The sequence below is a fragment of the Centroberyx affinis genome, unplaced genomic scaffold (genome assembly GCF_046629955.1).
Source record: "Centroberyx affinis isolate AG114_WGS23_722 - 3 ecotype Tasmania unplaced genomic scaffold, CSIRO-AGI_Caff_v1 ptg004559l_1, whole genome shotgun sequence".
In the NCBI taxonomy this organism is placed as follows: Eukaryota; Metazoa; Chordata; class Actinopteri; order Beryciformes; family Berycidae; genus Centroberyx; species Centroberyx affinis.
The window spans coordinates 1-15,000 of NW_027282187.1; the positions used below are offsets into that span (position 1 = coordinate 1).

The following is a 15,000-nucleotide window of genomic DNA, read 5'->3' on the forward strand; positions in this document are numbered from 1 at the left end:
TTTTTCTATTTCACTTTGTTTTATCAATTTGTATTTATTTTCTTAAATTAGTAGTTTCTTTGATTGATATGTTGAAGTCCCAAACCAAAAAAAAAACAACCCACTGGCCCGTGGGTCTCTGTGACTCACTGAGCCAGGTTTGGACTGCTGCAACAAGTTTTTCCATCTTCTGTGTTTTCTTTGTCATCAGACATCAAACAGCTTTTTTCCGTCTTCACACTCCCAGCTTCCCTTCCAGGTCCAGTTCACTGTGTTCCTCCTCCATGTCTGCTCCAAACAGTTTGAGTTGACACTAGTCTGCTTACTGATGTTCTCCATACAATACACTTGTTTTCGTTTTCTTTCCGTATTGATATGGTATCGGTGTTGTCATGGCGACAGCTGAGGCTTCTGTTCAGATTCAGACTGGGTCTCAGTGCTGGTGAGCTCAGCTTCAGTCAGCAGCTTCCCTCCAGGCTTCACTCTGCTCCGCTCTCTCTTCCAGATCCAAACTTCGTCCGAACATTTCTGACCACCTACAGGTCTTTCTGTAAACCCCAGGAGCTGCTGGACCTCCTGATGGAGAGGTGAGACCAGTCTGCTGGGGCTTTAGGACCTTTTTCTAAGAATTTCCCCTTAAAAAATAAGATTCAATTCAAAGCTATTGCAGAAGCATCTCAGCCCTTAAGGCAAACTGTTAAGAGTAGAGAGGAAGACTTTTATAAACAGGGGGATCTTGAAACTCCAAACAGAGTTTGGGTCAGAAAGTGAATTTTGAAACCAGAAATCTCAGCAGCCAGGTAATCGATGATAAACAGAAAAAAGTAAAGATGCTGGTTGCTCTCAGATGGTCAATTGTAGAAGAATCAAAGTAGAATTAAAGTATTGTAAATGAAAAATTCCTTTGTACACACAGTTCTTTTTTCACTTTGTTGGGCACTTGTGCATTAAAGAAGAAAGAAGCTTTTTTGTCCTAGTCTTTATTTGCAGTGTGCAGAATTATGTTCCCATTTTTGTAGTTTACAAATAATCGATGAGTCATTTGTATTGATCAATAGCCCCATCAACCCTGTAGGTACAGTATATTATGGTGTGTTTGTGGTGTGTTTGGTTAAAGAGGTGATCAATCAGGTTTTGATCACCTCTTTAACCCAGACTGCAGCTGATCTGTGGTCTGTTTCTGTCTCCAGGTTTGAGATCCCGGAGCCGCGGCCGACCGAGGCGGACCAGCTGGAGGGCGGAGAGCAGCCGCTCAGCGCCGAGCTCAAACGCTTCCGCAAGGAGTTCGTCCAGCCGGTCCAGCTCAGGTACGGCCCCCCCCCCCCCCCCCCCCCCCCCCCTGCTGGACGCTGTGTCCACTGCAGCCTGCAGCACCATGAGGGTCCCAGCTGGCCTGATACCAGACTGAACTGTGAACTGGTTCCACTCCGTCTCCATCTTCAGTCTTCATTGCCTCCTCTCTAACCGGTGTCTGTGGGGGAGGGAGATTCGATTTTCCCTAACCGATCACTAGAGACCGACGTATCCGCCTGAATCTAACGTCATTTTAAGTCGACACTGATGCGTAACCATGACAACACCAGAAAACATGAAAACATCTCCCCTTTGAATAAATGCCTTCAGAGCAGAGTGGTGTTCAGATTTCAAAGTAATTGGTACTTTTAATGGATTCAGAACAGCCTGGATAGCAGAGTCTGTCTTGTCTATAGCGTCTCCATTGTTGTTATTACTCCTCCTTGGTTCCAGCAGCTTGACAACAGCTTGACAACAGCGTTAGTCCCGCCCCTGGCTCTGATTGGCTAATCATTAGTCCCCCCCCCCCCCCCCCCCGGCGCTCATTGGACCGATCATTTTTCAACCGAGAGAAACCGCTGTTTCATGTCACGATGCCAGACCAGAATCAGTCAACTTGGTGGAGTTGGCGGAGTCAAAGGTCTGGACCCAGGCAAGGTCACAGCTGGAGTCTGGCAGTATCAAGGGTCTGGTAGCACCGTATCAGATCCTGGGCAGAGGAGGTTCACAGTGAAAACCACGAGTCCTGGTGGAGGGGGCGGGGCTTTAGGCCTCAGCGTCACCTCAGCTGTTCGGCCTGCAGCTTGTAAATAGAAACGTAGGAAGGAAGCCTTGTGAAAGGAAAATATGTTTCACAAACACCATCAAACACAAGACCTGTGTGGTTTGTGTTTTAGTTTTAATTCCCTGAGACAGAGACACAGTTCACTTCAGGAAAGGAGGAGGAGGTTAAACCAGGCGACACACAGGGTGCATTCCATTTGGTAACGATTTCTCCTCGTCTCCTCGCCTCGCGTCTCTTCCTCGACTCCTCGGTCAAAGGTCACGGAGGAAACGAGGAGAAGATGCGAGGAGGCGAGTGAACCTGGCTTGTCAATTGGAACATCCTCACACCGCCATATTGAACTGACGTGTGAAGCGCTGCGTTGAGGCTCCTCCCGCGCAGGATGACAGCTGTCTAAATTATTCTAAGGCTCATGTTTTATCCACATAAAAACGTTTAACAAAGTTCAGATTAATGTTTAATTCATCTAAATTATGCCAGCCTCTAGTGAGCCTTGTCTACCTCATGAAGGTAGAACACTTCAAAAAAATCCCTAATGCCTAAAAAGCGTTTCTGTTTCTGTTTTTATTCAGTTTTTTTGTTATTCTGTCTGCTGTATGCTACATTTTAATTTTGTGAAGCACTTTGCAGCACTGATAAGAAGGTGCTATACAAATTGTCCAACTTTTATCCTTTATGCGACTTGGATTAGACAACGATCATGTGGGCTGTTTGACACTTACTGGCAATGAACCAAAGTGCTTTCTTTTTATTCCTAAATAAATAAATACAATTCCCAAATAACCATAGATCTAGCCGTAAGAGCAAAATATGCGATTTAAAACAAGGAAATGCTGTTAATGTTTAGTAAGAATTTATTCTCCAGAAGAGAAATTCCATGGCAACACACACAAACACAATTCATAAGCATGATGAATACTGAATGAGAGACACATCAAACAAACGCAGCAAACCAGCTGGTGATCCAGAGAAGACACAGAAGTGATTCAAGCAGTGATTCCGGCCTTTATGATGAAAATATGTCCTGTCATGGCAACGGTCATTGCCAAGGTTATGAATATGGTAAGAATGGAAACAGAGGTAGGCTACGCCTAAAAGGCAGAGAAATTTTTATTTATTTTTTTTACATAAAAAAAATAAATTAAATTGTCTCTAATATAGTTGAAAATCGCTCCGTCTGCTGCTCAGCCCGTGCGTCCTCGGTCACTTCCCGGAGAAACCCCAGCAGCGCTCCTTCTCCTCTTCGCCTCTTGGCTGCCGGGGGACCCGAGGAAGCCGCGGAGGTCACACATGGGAGCGGGCAGCAGCATCTGATGGCCCCGGTTGCTCTTCAGGGGGACTGGGATCGGGGCTGGATGGGGAGCGCACGGCTGACTCCGGCTGCTGGTCCACAGGAGTCTATTAAAGCGGGAGGGAGCGCCGATGGCCTCCCGCCGGTAGTCTCATGCTTGAGGGAGAACCGGGGCCAGCTGCAGCCGTTTGCTCCCCATCCTCAGACCCAGAGCCCGGTGCTGCTGACTTGAGGTCCTATTAGAAAGAGACGCGCATGGTAAAAGAGTCGCATGTGTGCATTTATAGGCTATTTCTATATGTCCTAATGAACGGATTTCATTCAGGCTTATTAGATCATGGAATGTCATTCATAGTAATGATAAATAACTATAAAATAAAATTCACGTTACTTGCCCCCACTCACCCTCTCTATGCGCTGGAGGATCAGCTGGCGTGTCTCCTCTGTCCCTATAATCACATTCAAGCCTTAAGATCATTTCCTGATGCCTATTTGGGAAAAGTTTGACATCCTACAACTACAGCAGATCTGTCAGTATATGAACCTTTAACGTATAACCCTTCATTAACAAATGTTCGGCTAACATTTAAAACCTCTGCTATTTCTGTTTGAAGAATATATAACAAGTTGGGGCTACTTACACCTGTGGATTTTTTTTTCTGCCAATGTCCGCACGTTTTCTGATGGTATGGAGGCGGGCTTATATCCGCACGTGCCAATGGTTAATTGCCTTCACTCATTATTTCCGCATCGAGGATACACCTGAGTATCCTCCGACCACGCCTTATTGGAGGACGGAGGCGAGGATACTTGAAGGATCCTTCATGCGTCTTTTAACCAATTGGAACATCCTTAATGATGGCGGCTCATTTTTGGATGCTGAGTCACCGAGGAGAGGAGGCCGCGAGGACGGAGGAGAGGATGCATTTTGGCCAAATGGAATGCACCCACACAGTTTGTGTTGGAACAGGACCGCTCAGCACCAGCTGTGCTGCAGGAGACTCTGTTCTGATCTCTGATGTTTTGTGGCAGCAGAGCGAGTCGCTGGTCTGGTTAAAGCTCCACATCATGTAAAGCAGGACTCCCCTCTCCTCTGTGGTGATAAAGGAGTTGGATGGTCTATCTAAACATGGTGAAAGTATCAAAACTAAATCCACACAATCCATATTAGTGCAGCGAGCCTCTAAACGAGCCGTTTGGACTTCCGTAACTTTGTGACGTCACAAAGGTTCGCTCATTATCATTTTTGTAAGAAATAACAGACTAACAAAGTGTTTTTTTCAAAGCGGTTGAGCGGTTGTCATCGTTTATTACCGGAGAGTTTTCCCTACCTGTAGCCGCCGGGCCGCGGCGTCTCACGTTTCACTCTGGAAACGGTTAGCCAATCGGAACGGAGGGTCGTTAATATTAATGAGCCTTAAAGACACGGAGACAGAAACGGCCTGTTCTTGGTAAGGCTCAGAGAGATGCTGGAAAATGAACGTGGAGAAATGGATTGAGAGTGTTTTTGGTTCATGACACCACACACACAGCTTTGGATGGACAGAAAGACACAAAATAAAACTCTGGACAGAATATGGACTTTAAGGACGTGTCATCCAGCCAGAACGTCTCTCAGATACTGAAGCTCACAAACAAAATTTCTGGACTGGTTTGAACCCGTCCAGGCCATGTTTGCGTTCTGCAACAGCAATAAACATTTTAATGTCCCCCTCACCTCCATGTCGTCCGTGTACAGTGGGTTTTTTCTCTCTGAGTCCCATGAATCTGTAGGAGCGAGGGAGTGAACCTCCAGCCTGCCTGACCAGACTGTCAGAGGATCATTAACTGAACATCATCTGTAACAGTAGAGGCTGTTCCCCTGAATTATGTTAATGTCTATGAATTAATGTGCTGATGATTTATTGATGGTTAAAATGATACAGAGCAGCTTTAATGTGAGACCTGACTTTCTCCTCTCCTCTCCTCTCTCCTCCTCCTCCTTCTCCTCCTCCTCCTCCTCCTCCTCCTCCTCCTCCTCCTCCTCCTCTCTCTCTCTTCCTTCCTCCTCATTCTCTCCTCTCTCTCTTCCTTCCTCCTCCTCTCTCCTCTCTCTCTTCCTTCCTCCTCCTTCTCTCTCCTCTCTCGGTTCCTTCCTCCTCCTCCTCCCCCTCTCTCTATCCTCCTCCTCCTCCTCCTCCTACAGAGTGTTGAATGTATGTCGTCACTGGGTGGAGCATCACTTCTACGACTTTGAGAGAGACGCTCATCTGCTGAGACGACTGGAGGAGTTCATCGCTTTAGTCCGAGGTACCGGACTGCAAATCGACTTACTGTAACACATCTGTCAGTTATCATGACTGATATCAGTGAGAGAATACTCCAACCAAACTACAGCAGAGCTAACCCTAACCCTACAGCCGGAACGTTTGTGCTGTTTGTTTGTTAAAAGAAGCTGGATAAGAAAACAGCTTCTCGACAGATTTGTGCGAATTCCTTTGTATTTACTGGACTTTTGTCTTCGACTTCCTTGCAGGGAAGAAAGGAGATAAATACAGATTACAAACAAGAGAATAAGCACATTTTGAGACTATAAATAATATAATTATTATTATTACTAAAATGGGTGTTTACTCTCCCATTAGTATTTTTGCGGTGCTAGAAAGGAACTGCTAAGGGAATCGACAGTGAGAAAACTGACTGAGCTGGTGAGGTGGTACTTGAGTTTGACTGGGTAACCTCTGTGTGTGTGTGTGTGTGTGTGTGTGTGTGTGTGTGTGTTGGTAGGCAAAGCGATGAGGAAGTGGGTGGAGTCGATCACTAAGATCATCCAGAGGAAGAAGCAGGTGCAGGCCAGCGGGCCGAGCCACAGCATCACCTTCCAGAACTCTCCTCCGCCCGTCGAGTGGCACATCAGCAAGCCGGGACAGACCGAGCTGTTCGACCTCATGACCCTTCACCCCATCGAGATCGCCCGGCAGCTCACCCTGCTGGAGTCCGACTTCTACCGGTAACACACACACACACACACACACACACACACACACACACACACAGGTAACACCCTGTATTCTTTTATTTTACCAGATCTGTTTATCTCCCTGAGCAGCTCATCTCCTGTTCACACCAACACTCCGCTCTGTGGTTTTATCTCCTTACATTATGACGATACGTTATGAGCTCTGTGATTGGCCCGTTGCTGACCTCTGACCTCTGACCTCTCCCTGCAGGGCGGTGCAGCCGTCAGAGCTGGTGGGCAGCGTTTGGACCAAGGAGGACAAGGAGATCCACTCACCCAACCTGCTGAGAATGATCCGACACACCACCAACCTCACTCTGTGGTTCGAAAAGTAAGACCAGCAACCTCATTATAACCACCAACCTCATTACCAACCTCACTACCAACCTCATTCCAACACCAACCTCATTACCAACTTCACTACCAACCTCATTCCAGCCACCAACCTCATTACCAACCTCACTACCAACCACATTCCAACCACCAACTTCACCAACAACCTCACTACCAACCTCATTCCAACCACCAACCTCATTACCAACTTCACTACCAACCTCATTCCAACCACAACCTCATTACCAACTTCACTACCAACCTCACTACCAACCTCATTCCAACCACCAACCTCATTCCAACCACCAACTTCATTACCAACTTCACTACCAACCTCATTCCAACCACAACCTCATTCCAACCACAACCTCATTACCAACTTCACTACCAACCTCATTCCAACCACCAACCTCATTACCAACTTCACTACCAACCTCATTCCAACCACAACCTCATTACCAACTTCACTACCAACCTCATTACAACCACCAACCTCATTACAACTTCACTACCAACCTCACTACCAACCTCATTACCAACCTCATTACCAACTTCACTACCAACCTCATTACCAACCTCATTACCAACTTCACTACCAACCACCAACCTCATTACCAACTTCACTACCAACTTCATTCCAACCACAACCTCATTACCAACTTCACTACCAACCTCACTACCAACCTCATTCCAACCACCAACCTCATTCCAACCACCAACTTCATTACCAACTTCACTACCAACCTCATTCCAACCACAACCTCATTACCAACTTCACTACCAACCTCATTCCAACCACCAACCTCATTACCAACTTCACTACCAACCTCATTCCAACCACAACCTCATTACCAACTTCACTACCAACCTCATTCCAACCACCAACCTCATTACCAACTTCACTACCAACCTCACTACCAACCTCATTACCAACCTCATTACCAACTTCACTACCAACGTCATTACCAACCTCATTACCAACTTCACTACCAACTTCATTCCAACCACAACCTCATTACCAACTTCACCACCAACCTCACTGCCAACCACCATGGAAAATCCAGTGAGAACATTGTCTGTACTGTTGGTTTTGTAGATATTTTCTCCTGAGACAGCAGAATGACGTGTGTCTCTCTGCAGGTGTATCGTAGAGACGGAGAACCTGGAGGAACGGGCCTCTGTTGTGGCTCGGATCATCGAGATCCTGCAGGTCTTCCAGGAGCTCAACAATTTCAACGGGGTTCTGGAGGTGGTCAGCGCCATGAACTCCTCCCCGGTCTACAGGCTGGACCACACCTTCGAGGTACAGAACCCACCCCGGTGTTTGGTTCAAAAATTAAAGACACGGCTTAAGATCAAGGAAGGAATTTTGTCCACCAGCCGCAGTGTCTGGAATCTCCCAGAATTCATCATCCACTTACTGTTCAGAATAGATGTCAGAATGAAGTCTAACTTACCAGCTAGACATCTGCCAGCGTTCACCCACCCTTGCTCAGTATCCTGGTAGGTCTTAGTTGAATGATGTAGACCAGGGGTACTCAAATACAAATCTTAAAGGTCCACAAAGAAAATTTTCAATTAGACAAAGGTCCGTTTATTAAGGTCAGTCAAGCTTTTAACGAATTATAATTAAATTATTAAATTAATAATATAAAATTAAATATAAAATATATATAATATAAATTTAAATTATATAAAATTAAATTAAATAAAACATAAAATTACATATAAAATTAAATTAAATTAAAGCTACAAATCACCATTTCCCCATTATCCCCATCCCCCAAACCCGGTTCACACACCCAGCCACCAGAGGTGAATCAAACCATCCTAAGAATCAAAGTCCAAATACGTCCAGAACTATTGTACATTGTGTCAAACACTGTTGCTTAATGAGAGAAGTGGCACCTTTGGTCTGCTGCCAAGACTTTGAACTTTGGCACAAAAGGTGTGATGACCAGGCAGAGACACTGATGCAAGTGTTCATTGGTGAGTCGGCTGCGGTACTTGTTCTTCACCGTGTTCATTGTTGAGAATGCAGACTCACTGCTGCAGGCTGGCCACCTTTGAACACGCCATTTTAGATTGATTCACGTTCCAAATCTAGACTAGTAGCTAACAGCTGACGAAACGAGCTGCGCTGTCAACTTGATTACACCGGTCTTTGTTCTCTTCTCTTGTAAAAATAAAGTTTGAAAAAAAAAGTGCGGCTCTACAGTATGACGTCGCGTCCGCGACTCACCGCTGTCATGGAGATGACGGGACGCTGAATGTGATTGGACCAAACCAAAGCAGAGTAGACGTCCTCACACAGACAGTGGAGCAGTCGGGCATTCAGAGCGCTGCTTGCAGTGGAGAAAGCGGATAATTTTGACTCGTTGCGTTGCGGCGAAGTCTCGCAGATAATACAAATAATACATATGAAAAGTATAATTTGCTCAGAGTCCGGAGACAGTTGTGGTTCGGTCCGGATCCGGACCGGAGTCCGGACTTTGAGGATGACTGATGTAGACTGTTGAAATGTACTTCAGAGGCTAATCCTGTGTAGCTCAGTGGGTTGAGCAAGGCACCAGCACTGCCAGGGTGAGGGGTTCCAGTCCATTAATCCATGTTCCTGCTCTCTGTCTGCAGCAAATTCCGAGCCGACAACGAAAAATCCTGGAGGAAGCCCACGAGCTGAGCGAAGATCACTACAAGAAGTACCTGGCCAAACTCCGCTCCATCAACCCCCCCTGTGTTCCCTTCTTTGGTACGGTCCAGTCACCTCTATCTCAAGTTCATTGATTATTGTCGTTGATTATTCATACAGCCTTTAATCACCTGCATGTCTCAAAGGACTTTACAGAGAATGGGCCTGACTAGATCTAACTGATCAACAATCAACCGTAGAACAGAATGATATAGAACAAACATGAAGAAGCAGAATAAAGCACAAGACATAACAGGTGTTTAAAGCCCTGAAGAAGACCTACAGTGGTCGAAACATGTTGGCTTTTTTAATGATTTAGCCACTACAATAAAGGCCTTTTAAATATTTCCTTCCTCGTGGTTATATTTTTATATTTGGAGAGCCTGGATTGTCCTTTTGTTTGTAGCACTCTTTTTTTCCCCGTTTTCCAAGAGCACCCGACACATTTTTGATCCTAGTTTGACAATATAGAGCAACCAGTCGTTTCCTTTTTTCACAAGACATAACAGCTTACCTATTCTACACAGCCTAACCTATCGGCTCCACCAGCCTTAGAGCCTCAATGCATACAAGGAAAAACCCCCATGAAAAAACCCTGCTAGGAAGCCGAGTCACAGAGGGATCCCCCACCGGGACGCTGAGTGGGGAATAGGTGCCGGGATAAATGGTTAAAATAACATGGACAATCACATGAAAAACAGATGAGGCAGAGGGAGGCACGATCAGCGCTAATATCCACAGAAACAAGGGCAGCACTCTCACAGACTGTGGTTGTACTGGACTGAACTGAATCGGTGTGAATGTGGAAAGGTTAAAGAACGTGAACGTCTTGTGTGTTTGTCAGGAATCTACTTGACGAACATCCTGAAGACGGAGGAGGGAAACCCGGACTTCCTGAAGAGGCACGGCAAAGACCTGATCAACTTCAGCAAGCGGCGGAAAGTGGCCGAGATCACCGGGGAGATCCAGCAGTACCAGAACCAGCCGTACTGCCTGCGGGTGGAGAGCGACATCAAGGTCCATCACCCCGCTCCGCCTCACACTGTGACTCTACTCTGTGATGTTTAGAGTAGACATACCCAATGAAACTGCATCAGAATAGCTATAACTTGACAGGAGTTAGGTGACCAGAATGTAAAACGTCAGCTCACGGTGTTCCAGTCTCCAGGCAGATAAGGAGGCTGATGGATGTTGTTCTCTGTCTTTTCCGTTACAGAAGTTCTTTGAGAACCTGAATCCTATGGAGGACAAATCAGAGAAGGAGTTTGCCGACTATCTGTTCAACAAGTCGCTGGAGATCGAGCCTCGTAACGTCCGGTCGTTACCTCGGTTTGTAAGTATCTTCCTCCTCGACCTTCCTCACCTGTCAGTGAACACAACGCCTGCAGGTCCTGAAAAAGCCTTCGCATGCCAGTTGCATAAAGCTCAACCTCTGAACCCATCGTCTATCGGTCTGACGACGATTAGACTCTGGGGGCGACGGCCAATATTTGGGGGTTTCCGGTGTAGCCAGCGGACATCCGGGCCAAGACTTCCTCTTCTGTGCTCCGGTCATTGTTTACAGTCCGATTAGCAACTTGAGACGCGAGAGTCGAACCTTTCTCCACACAAAACACAAACATCGATACTTTCTGTAGGTGTTTTAGGACGACATTTGGGCTAATCTCTATAAACAGATATCTGCATATGAGACGTCGTCTCTCGACTCCGACTCCATTCTCGCGTCTCAAGTTGCTAATCGGACTGTAAACGATGACCGGAGCACGGAAGAGGAAGTCTTGGCCCGGATGTCCGCTGGCTACACCGGAAACCCCCAAATATTGGCCGTCGCCCCCAGAGTCTAATCGATCAGACCGATAGACGATGGGTTCAGAGATTGTATAAAGCTAGTTTAAGACTAGTCTAACCCTTAGACTGGTCTTAGACTCTCAGGTTGGACTAGGCGAATTAAGACTGTTACTTAAATATTATGACTGACTTATTTGGAGGTAGGAGAGAATTTAGTTGTTATGGCAACGAGCCAGCCCAACTGTCAGAGTGGGAAGTTTAAATACTGAAGCGGTTTCACACAAGATGACAAATCTCTGGTTTTTGGAAAGAACCTGAAGAAGAGAGCGAGTCTTTAGAGACAGAAACAACACATTAGAGATCTACAACAATCAAGAAGTAGTAGGAACAGGTAGATATGTGTGTCTGTAGCAAGTTTGACTTAAGGTCACGTTTAAGTCTTAAGACTAGGTCTATCTTTATGCAGCTGGATTAGTTGCAGAGTATTGATTCCTGCTGCACACCAGATCTCTAGAAGAAGATCCTTTATTTTACACGAGATAAAAAGTTTAGGAGTGAACGACGTGTTTCGCTTCTCTTCGCTTGAAGAAGCAGGAAGCAAAACGCATCGTTCGCTCCTAAACTGTTTTATCTTGTGTAAAATAAAGGACATTGGAGGCTTGGTGTGTGGCAGGAATCAGAACTTTGCAACACTGGTTTTTCCTGCTCTTGCCAGCACCCTAAAAATCATTTTTCAGTACTGCGGGGTTTTATCAGTTTTCCACTGTGTCCTGAGCGCCGTCTGAACCTCTGTGTCCCAGGCGAAGAAGTACAGCTGTCCTCTGAAGTCTCCGGGCGTGCGTCCGTCGTCGGCGAGGCCCGGCACCATGCGCCACCCGACGCCGCTGCAGAACGAACCCAGGAAGATCAGCTACAGCCGGATCCCCGACAGCGAGGCGGAGGGCGGCGCCGTCTCCGCCCCCAACTCCCCCCGAACGCCCCTCACCCCCCCGCCCGCCTCCGCCGCCTCCAGCTCCACTGACGTCGGCAGCGTCTTCGACTCGCCGCAGGGTCCCAGCAGCCCCTTCCACTCCAGTAAGACCCGCCTCCTCAGTGGTGGACCGTGCAGAACCAACAGTCTGCAGGTTTCCAGTCCAACCAAACACTACAGCAGCTCAGGGGCCGGATTCACCAATGTGTTCTTAAGATAGATCTTAAGAAATGACATAAGAGGACATTTTAGGAAGTTCTTAAGAAGGCTCTTAAGTGCAATTCCTCAATATTTCTTAGTAACAGTCTCATTTCTTACAAATTTCTTTAATTTTCCAACTTAAGAACTTCTCAAAATAGGGCCTGAATTAATTCTGGTTAATAAACTTTAGGCTTACCGCCATTGAGGCTAGGAGACAAGGCTAGGAGGCTAGGAGACAAGGTTAGGAGGCTAGGAGGACAAGGTTAGGAGGCTAGGAGACAAAGCTAGGAGGCTAGGAGACAAGGCTAGGAGGCAACCCAAAGTGCTTCCAGCTACAAAACAATTGGGGAAAAACCGATTTAGAGCAACTAGAGCAAAGATTTAAACATTGGTTGCTGTTGGTAACTGTAAAATTTGCAGCTTATTTCCAACAGACATGAGACAGAGGCCTACCTGGCCCTACACCAAATAAAGCTTTACAATAAATGTTCATCTTAATGTTAGGTGTAGGGGAACCTATGAAGACTTTGAACTATAACCTATTTGTCTAAAATGTGTTTAAATATATGATATTAGAGGCTTACCTTTTCACTGTAGGAGTTTTAAGACAGGTGAAGGGCCGTCTGAAAGTTAAGAAAAAAATCAACAACAAATTTGAGAACTTTCATTTCAAGAATACCATTTATTCCTAAGTTTTTTCTTAGGAAGAAACATAAGAAGAAAGTTCAGAAAAATATTTAAGAACTGTTTTTGAGAATAGCATTTTTTCCTTTTTTTTTTTCTTAAGACTAAAGTTAACTTGAGAAGATTTTTTTTCTTAAGAGGTTTTTGTGAATCCCAGGTCACTAACTAGTTCCTCCTAAGAGAATTCAGTTCACTCGGGCGCCATCTTGGTCAAACCCCCTGGGCAGCAACTTTGTGACTAAAGTGCATTTTATACTTGAATGAAAGTAGCGTCTCTGCACATAAACTGATGCTATTTGACACGTATTTGGGGTTGAAAAGTCTCTCTCTGCGTAGGTGTTGCCTGCCTGCCCAAAAATCTCAACTTCACGTCGAGTCTACGCCGAGTCGAGCGCTCTGATTGGCCGATCATAGGGGCGATCGTGACGTTGTGTTGCTTGTCCAAAGCGTCCGACTCGCTCTGACACATCCCATTCCTCCAGCTGCATCGCTTTAGTCCGTGCTTCCTGTTCCTCTCTTCTTCTATGTTTCGTTTTGTTGCGATATGATTTTTATGGATCGCAGTGTCGGGATCTCGACGTCATGCTACGCACGCATCAGCACAGACGTATAAAAACATAAAGTAAGCGTTCCTGCGTTCTTCACAAGACAAGACTCCTGTCTCTTTGAATGGGGAGTCGTCCATATCTAAAGTTCTGACAGACATACAGTTGTTTGCATTTCATATTTAGGAACAGTAACGAATTGTTAATAACATGGAGCCAGCGTTAAAATTACTTACTGATGCTGAACGCAGCTCCATCCACTGCTTCATGAAACGTTAGGTTTTGCAGGAGTCTGGTTTACAGCAGTCCCAAACACTTTACTGTCATGGTGTCAGCTGTAAACAGTGATGTCATCATGCAGTCCGCAGTGGGGAGCTGACAGTAACATTTGGGAATATCTTGTTATTCAAATTATAAATCCAAATTATTGTTGGAGTTGTCCCGGCTCTGTAGCCCTCCACGTGCATCAGTTTTTGTAAATAAAGTTCTGCGGCTGCATGAACCTGAAAGTCTGATTGGTGGATTTTCTTTATGATATGCACACAAAGCTGCATCGATTGCAGACACGTCTGACGTTGTCGGTGATCTTTAGCGTTACGGATTTCCCCGTTCAAAGCTGACAGAGCGCCCGGTCTCTAGATGTAACTGTCTCTGGTCGTTAGTCAGTGAAATCAGCTGCTGTTTGGTTGGAATGAAAACCTGCAGACTCTCCGGCCTCAGCGGAACATTATGGAGAAACTCCGGTCTGTTGGTTTTAATGACAGTCTCCCCCTTAGAGGGTTTTGTGTGTGTGTGTGTGTGTGTGTGTGTGTAGGGCTGATCAGTAATTCAGTATTATCGTTTATTGTCTTTCAATAGAATGATTGTGGTGAAATAATGATATGATTCACAATTCTGTTATTCTGGTACGGCGTCACAAGCTTTTTTCTTTCGTCCCTCAGAGACTAACCAGCTCAGACTAACCAGCTCAGACTAACCAGCTCAGACTAACCAGCTCAGACTAACCCACACTAACCTTCATCCCTCCCACTTCCACTGCAGTGAATCCTGCAGCCACAGCAGACCAGATGTGGAGGTTAAATATGATCTGAGGGCCGATGTTGACAGGGAGTCAGTTTCTGGAGGCTCAGCAGAAGCTTTGGCTGAATCCCAGAGTTGGACCTGATGGACTTTGAGGCGCGCTCCCACTAAAGCTTTATTTACGCTTCGTCAGAACTGCTTCTGAGAACCGTCCAAAATGAACGTCTGAAAGCCCTGAACCTTCATGGTTCTTCAGAGCATCGCGATATGCAGGAGGAGCTGCAGGCTGTCCGTCAAACAAGGGGAGCGGGGCAGTAAACAAGAGCGAGTCGTAGATCACAAAGAAGAAGAGAAGGTACGGGCAGAAACGTGCGGCTCCCTCACATTCGCGGCCCCCTTCATACCTTCTTACATCTGGCCAGTCG

At 46.1% G+C, this 15,000-nt stretch overlaps 1 protein-coding gene across 1 annotated transcript in view; it reads left to right on the top strand.

Annotated features, from left to right (window-relative positions):
• Positions 1 to 484: 484 nt before the first annotated feature.
• The window catches only part of sos1 (son of sevenless homolog 1 (Drosophila)), a gene marked incomplete at its 5' end in the record, with an annotated part of 18,190 nt that continues 3,674 nt past the window's right edge, over positions 485 to 15,000 (top strand). Inside the window, 10 exons of the mRNA XM_071544408.1 lie at positions 485 to 566; positions 1,170 to 1,286; positions 5,533 to 5,636; positions 6,114 to 6,336; positions 6,557 to 6,676; positions 7,819 to 7,981; positions 9,310 to 9,427; positions 10,212 to 10,384; positions 10,584 to 10,700; positions 11,956 to 12,229. Coding sequence (XP_071400509.1) covers positions 485 to 566; positions 1,170 to 1,286; positions 5,533 to 5,636; positions 6,114 to 6,336; positions 6,557 to 6,676; positions 7,819 to 7,981; positions 9,310 to 9,427; positions 10,212 to 10,384; positions 10,584 to 10,700; positions 11,956 to 12,229 — 1,491 coding nt within the window. The remainder of the gene's footprint in view (positions 567 to 1,169; positions 1,287 to 5,532; positions 5,637 to 6,113; positions 6,337 to 6,556; positions 6,677 to 7,818; positions 7,982 to 9,309; positions 9,428 to 10,211; positions 10,385 to 10,583; positions 10,701 to 11,955; positions 12,230 to 15,000) is intronic.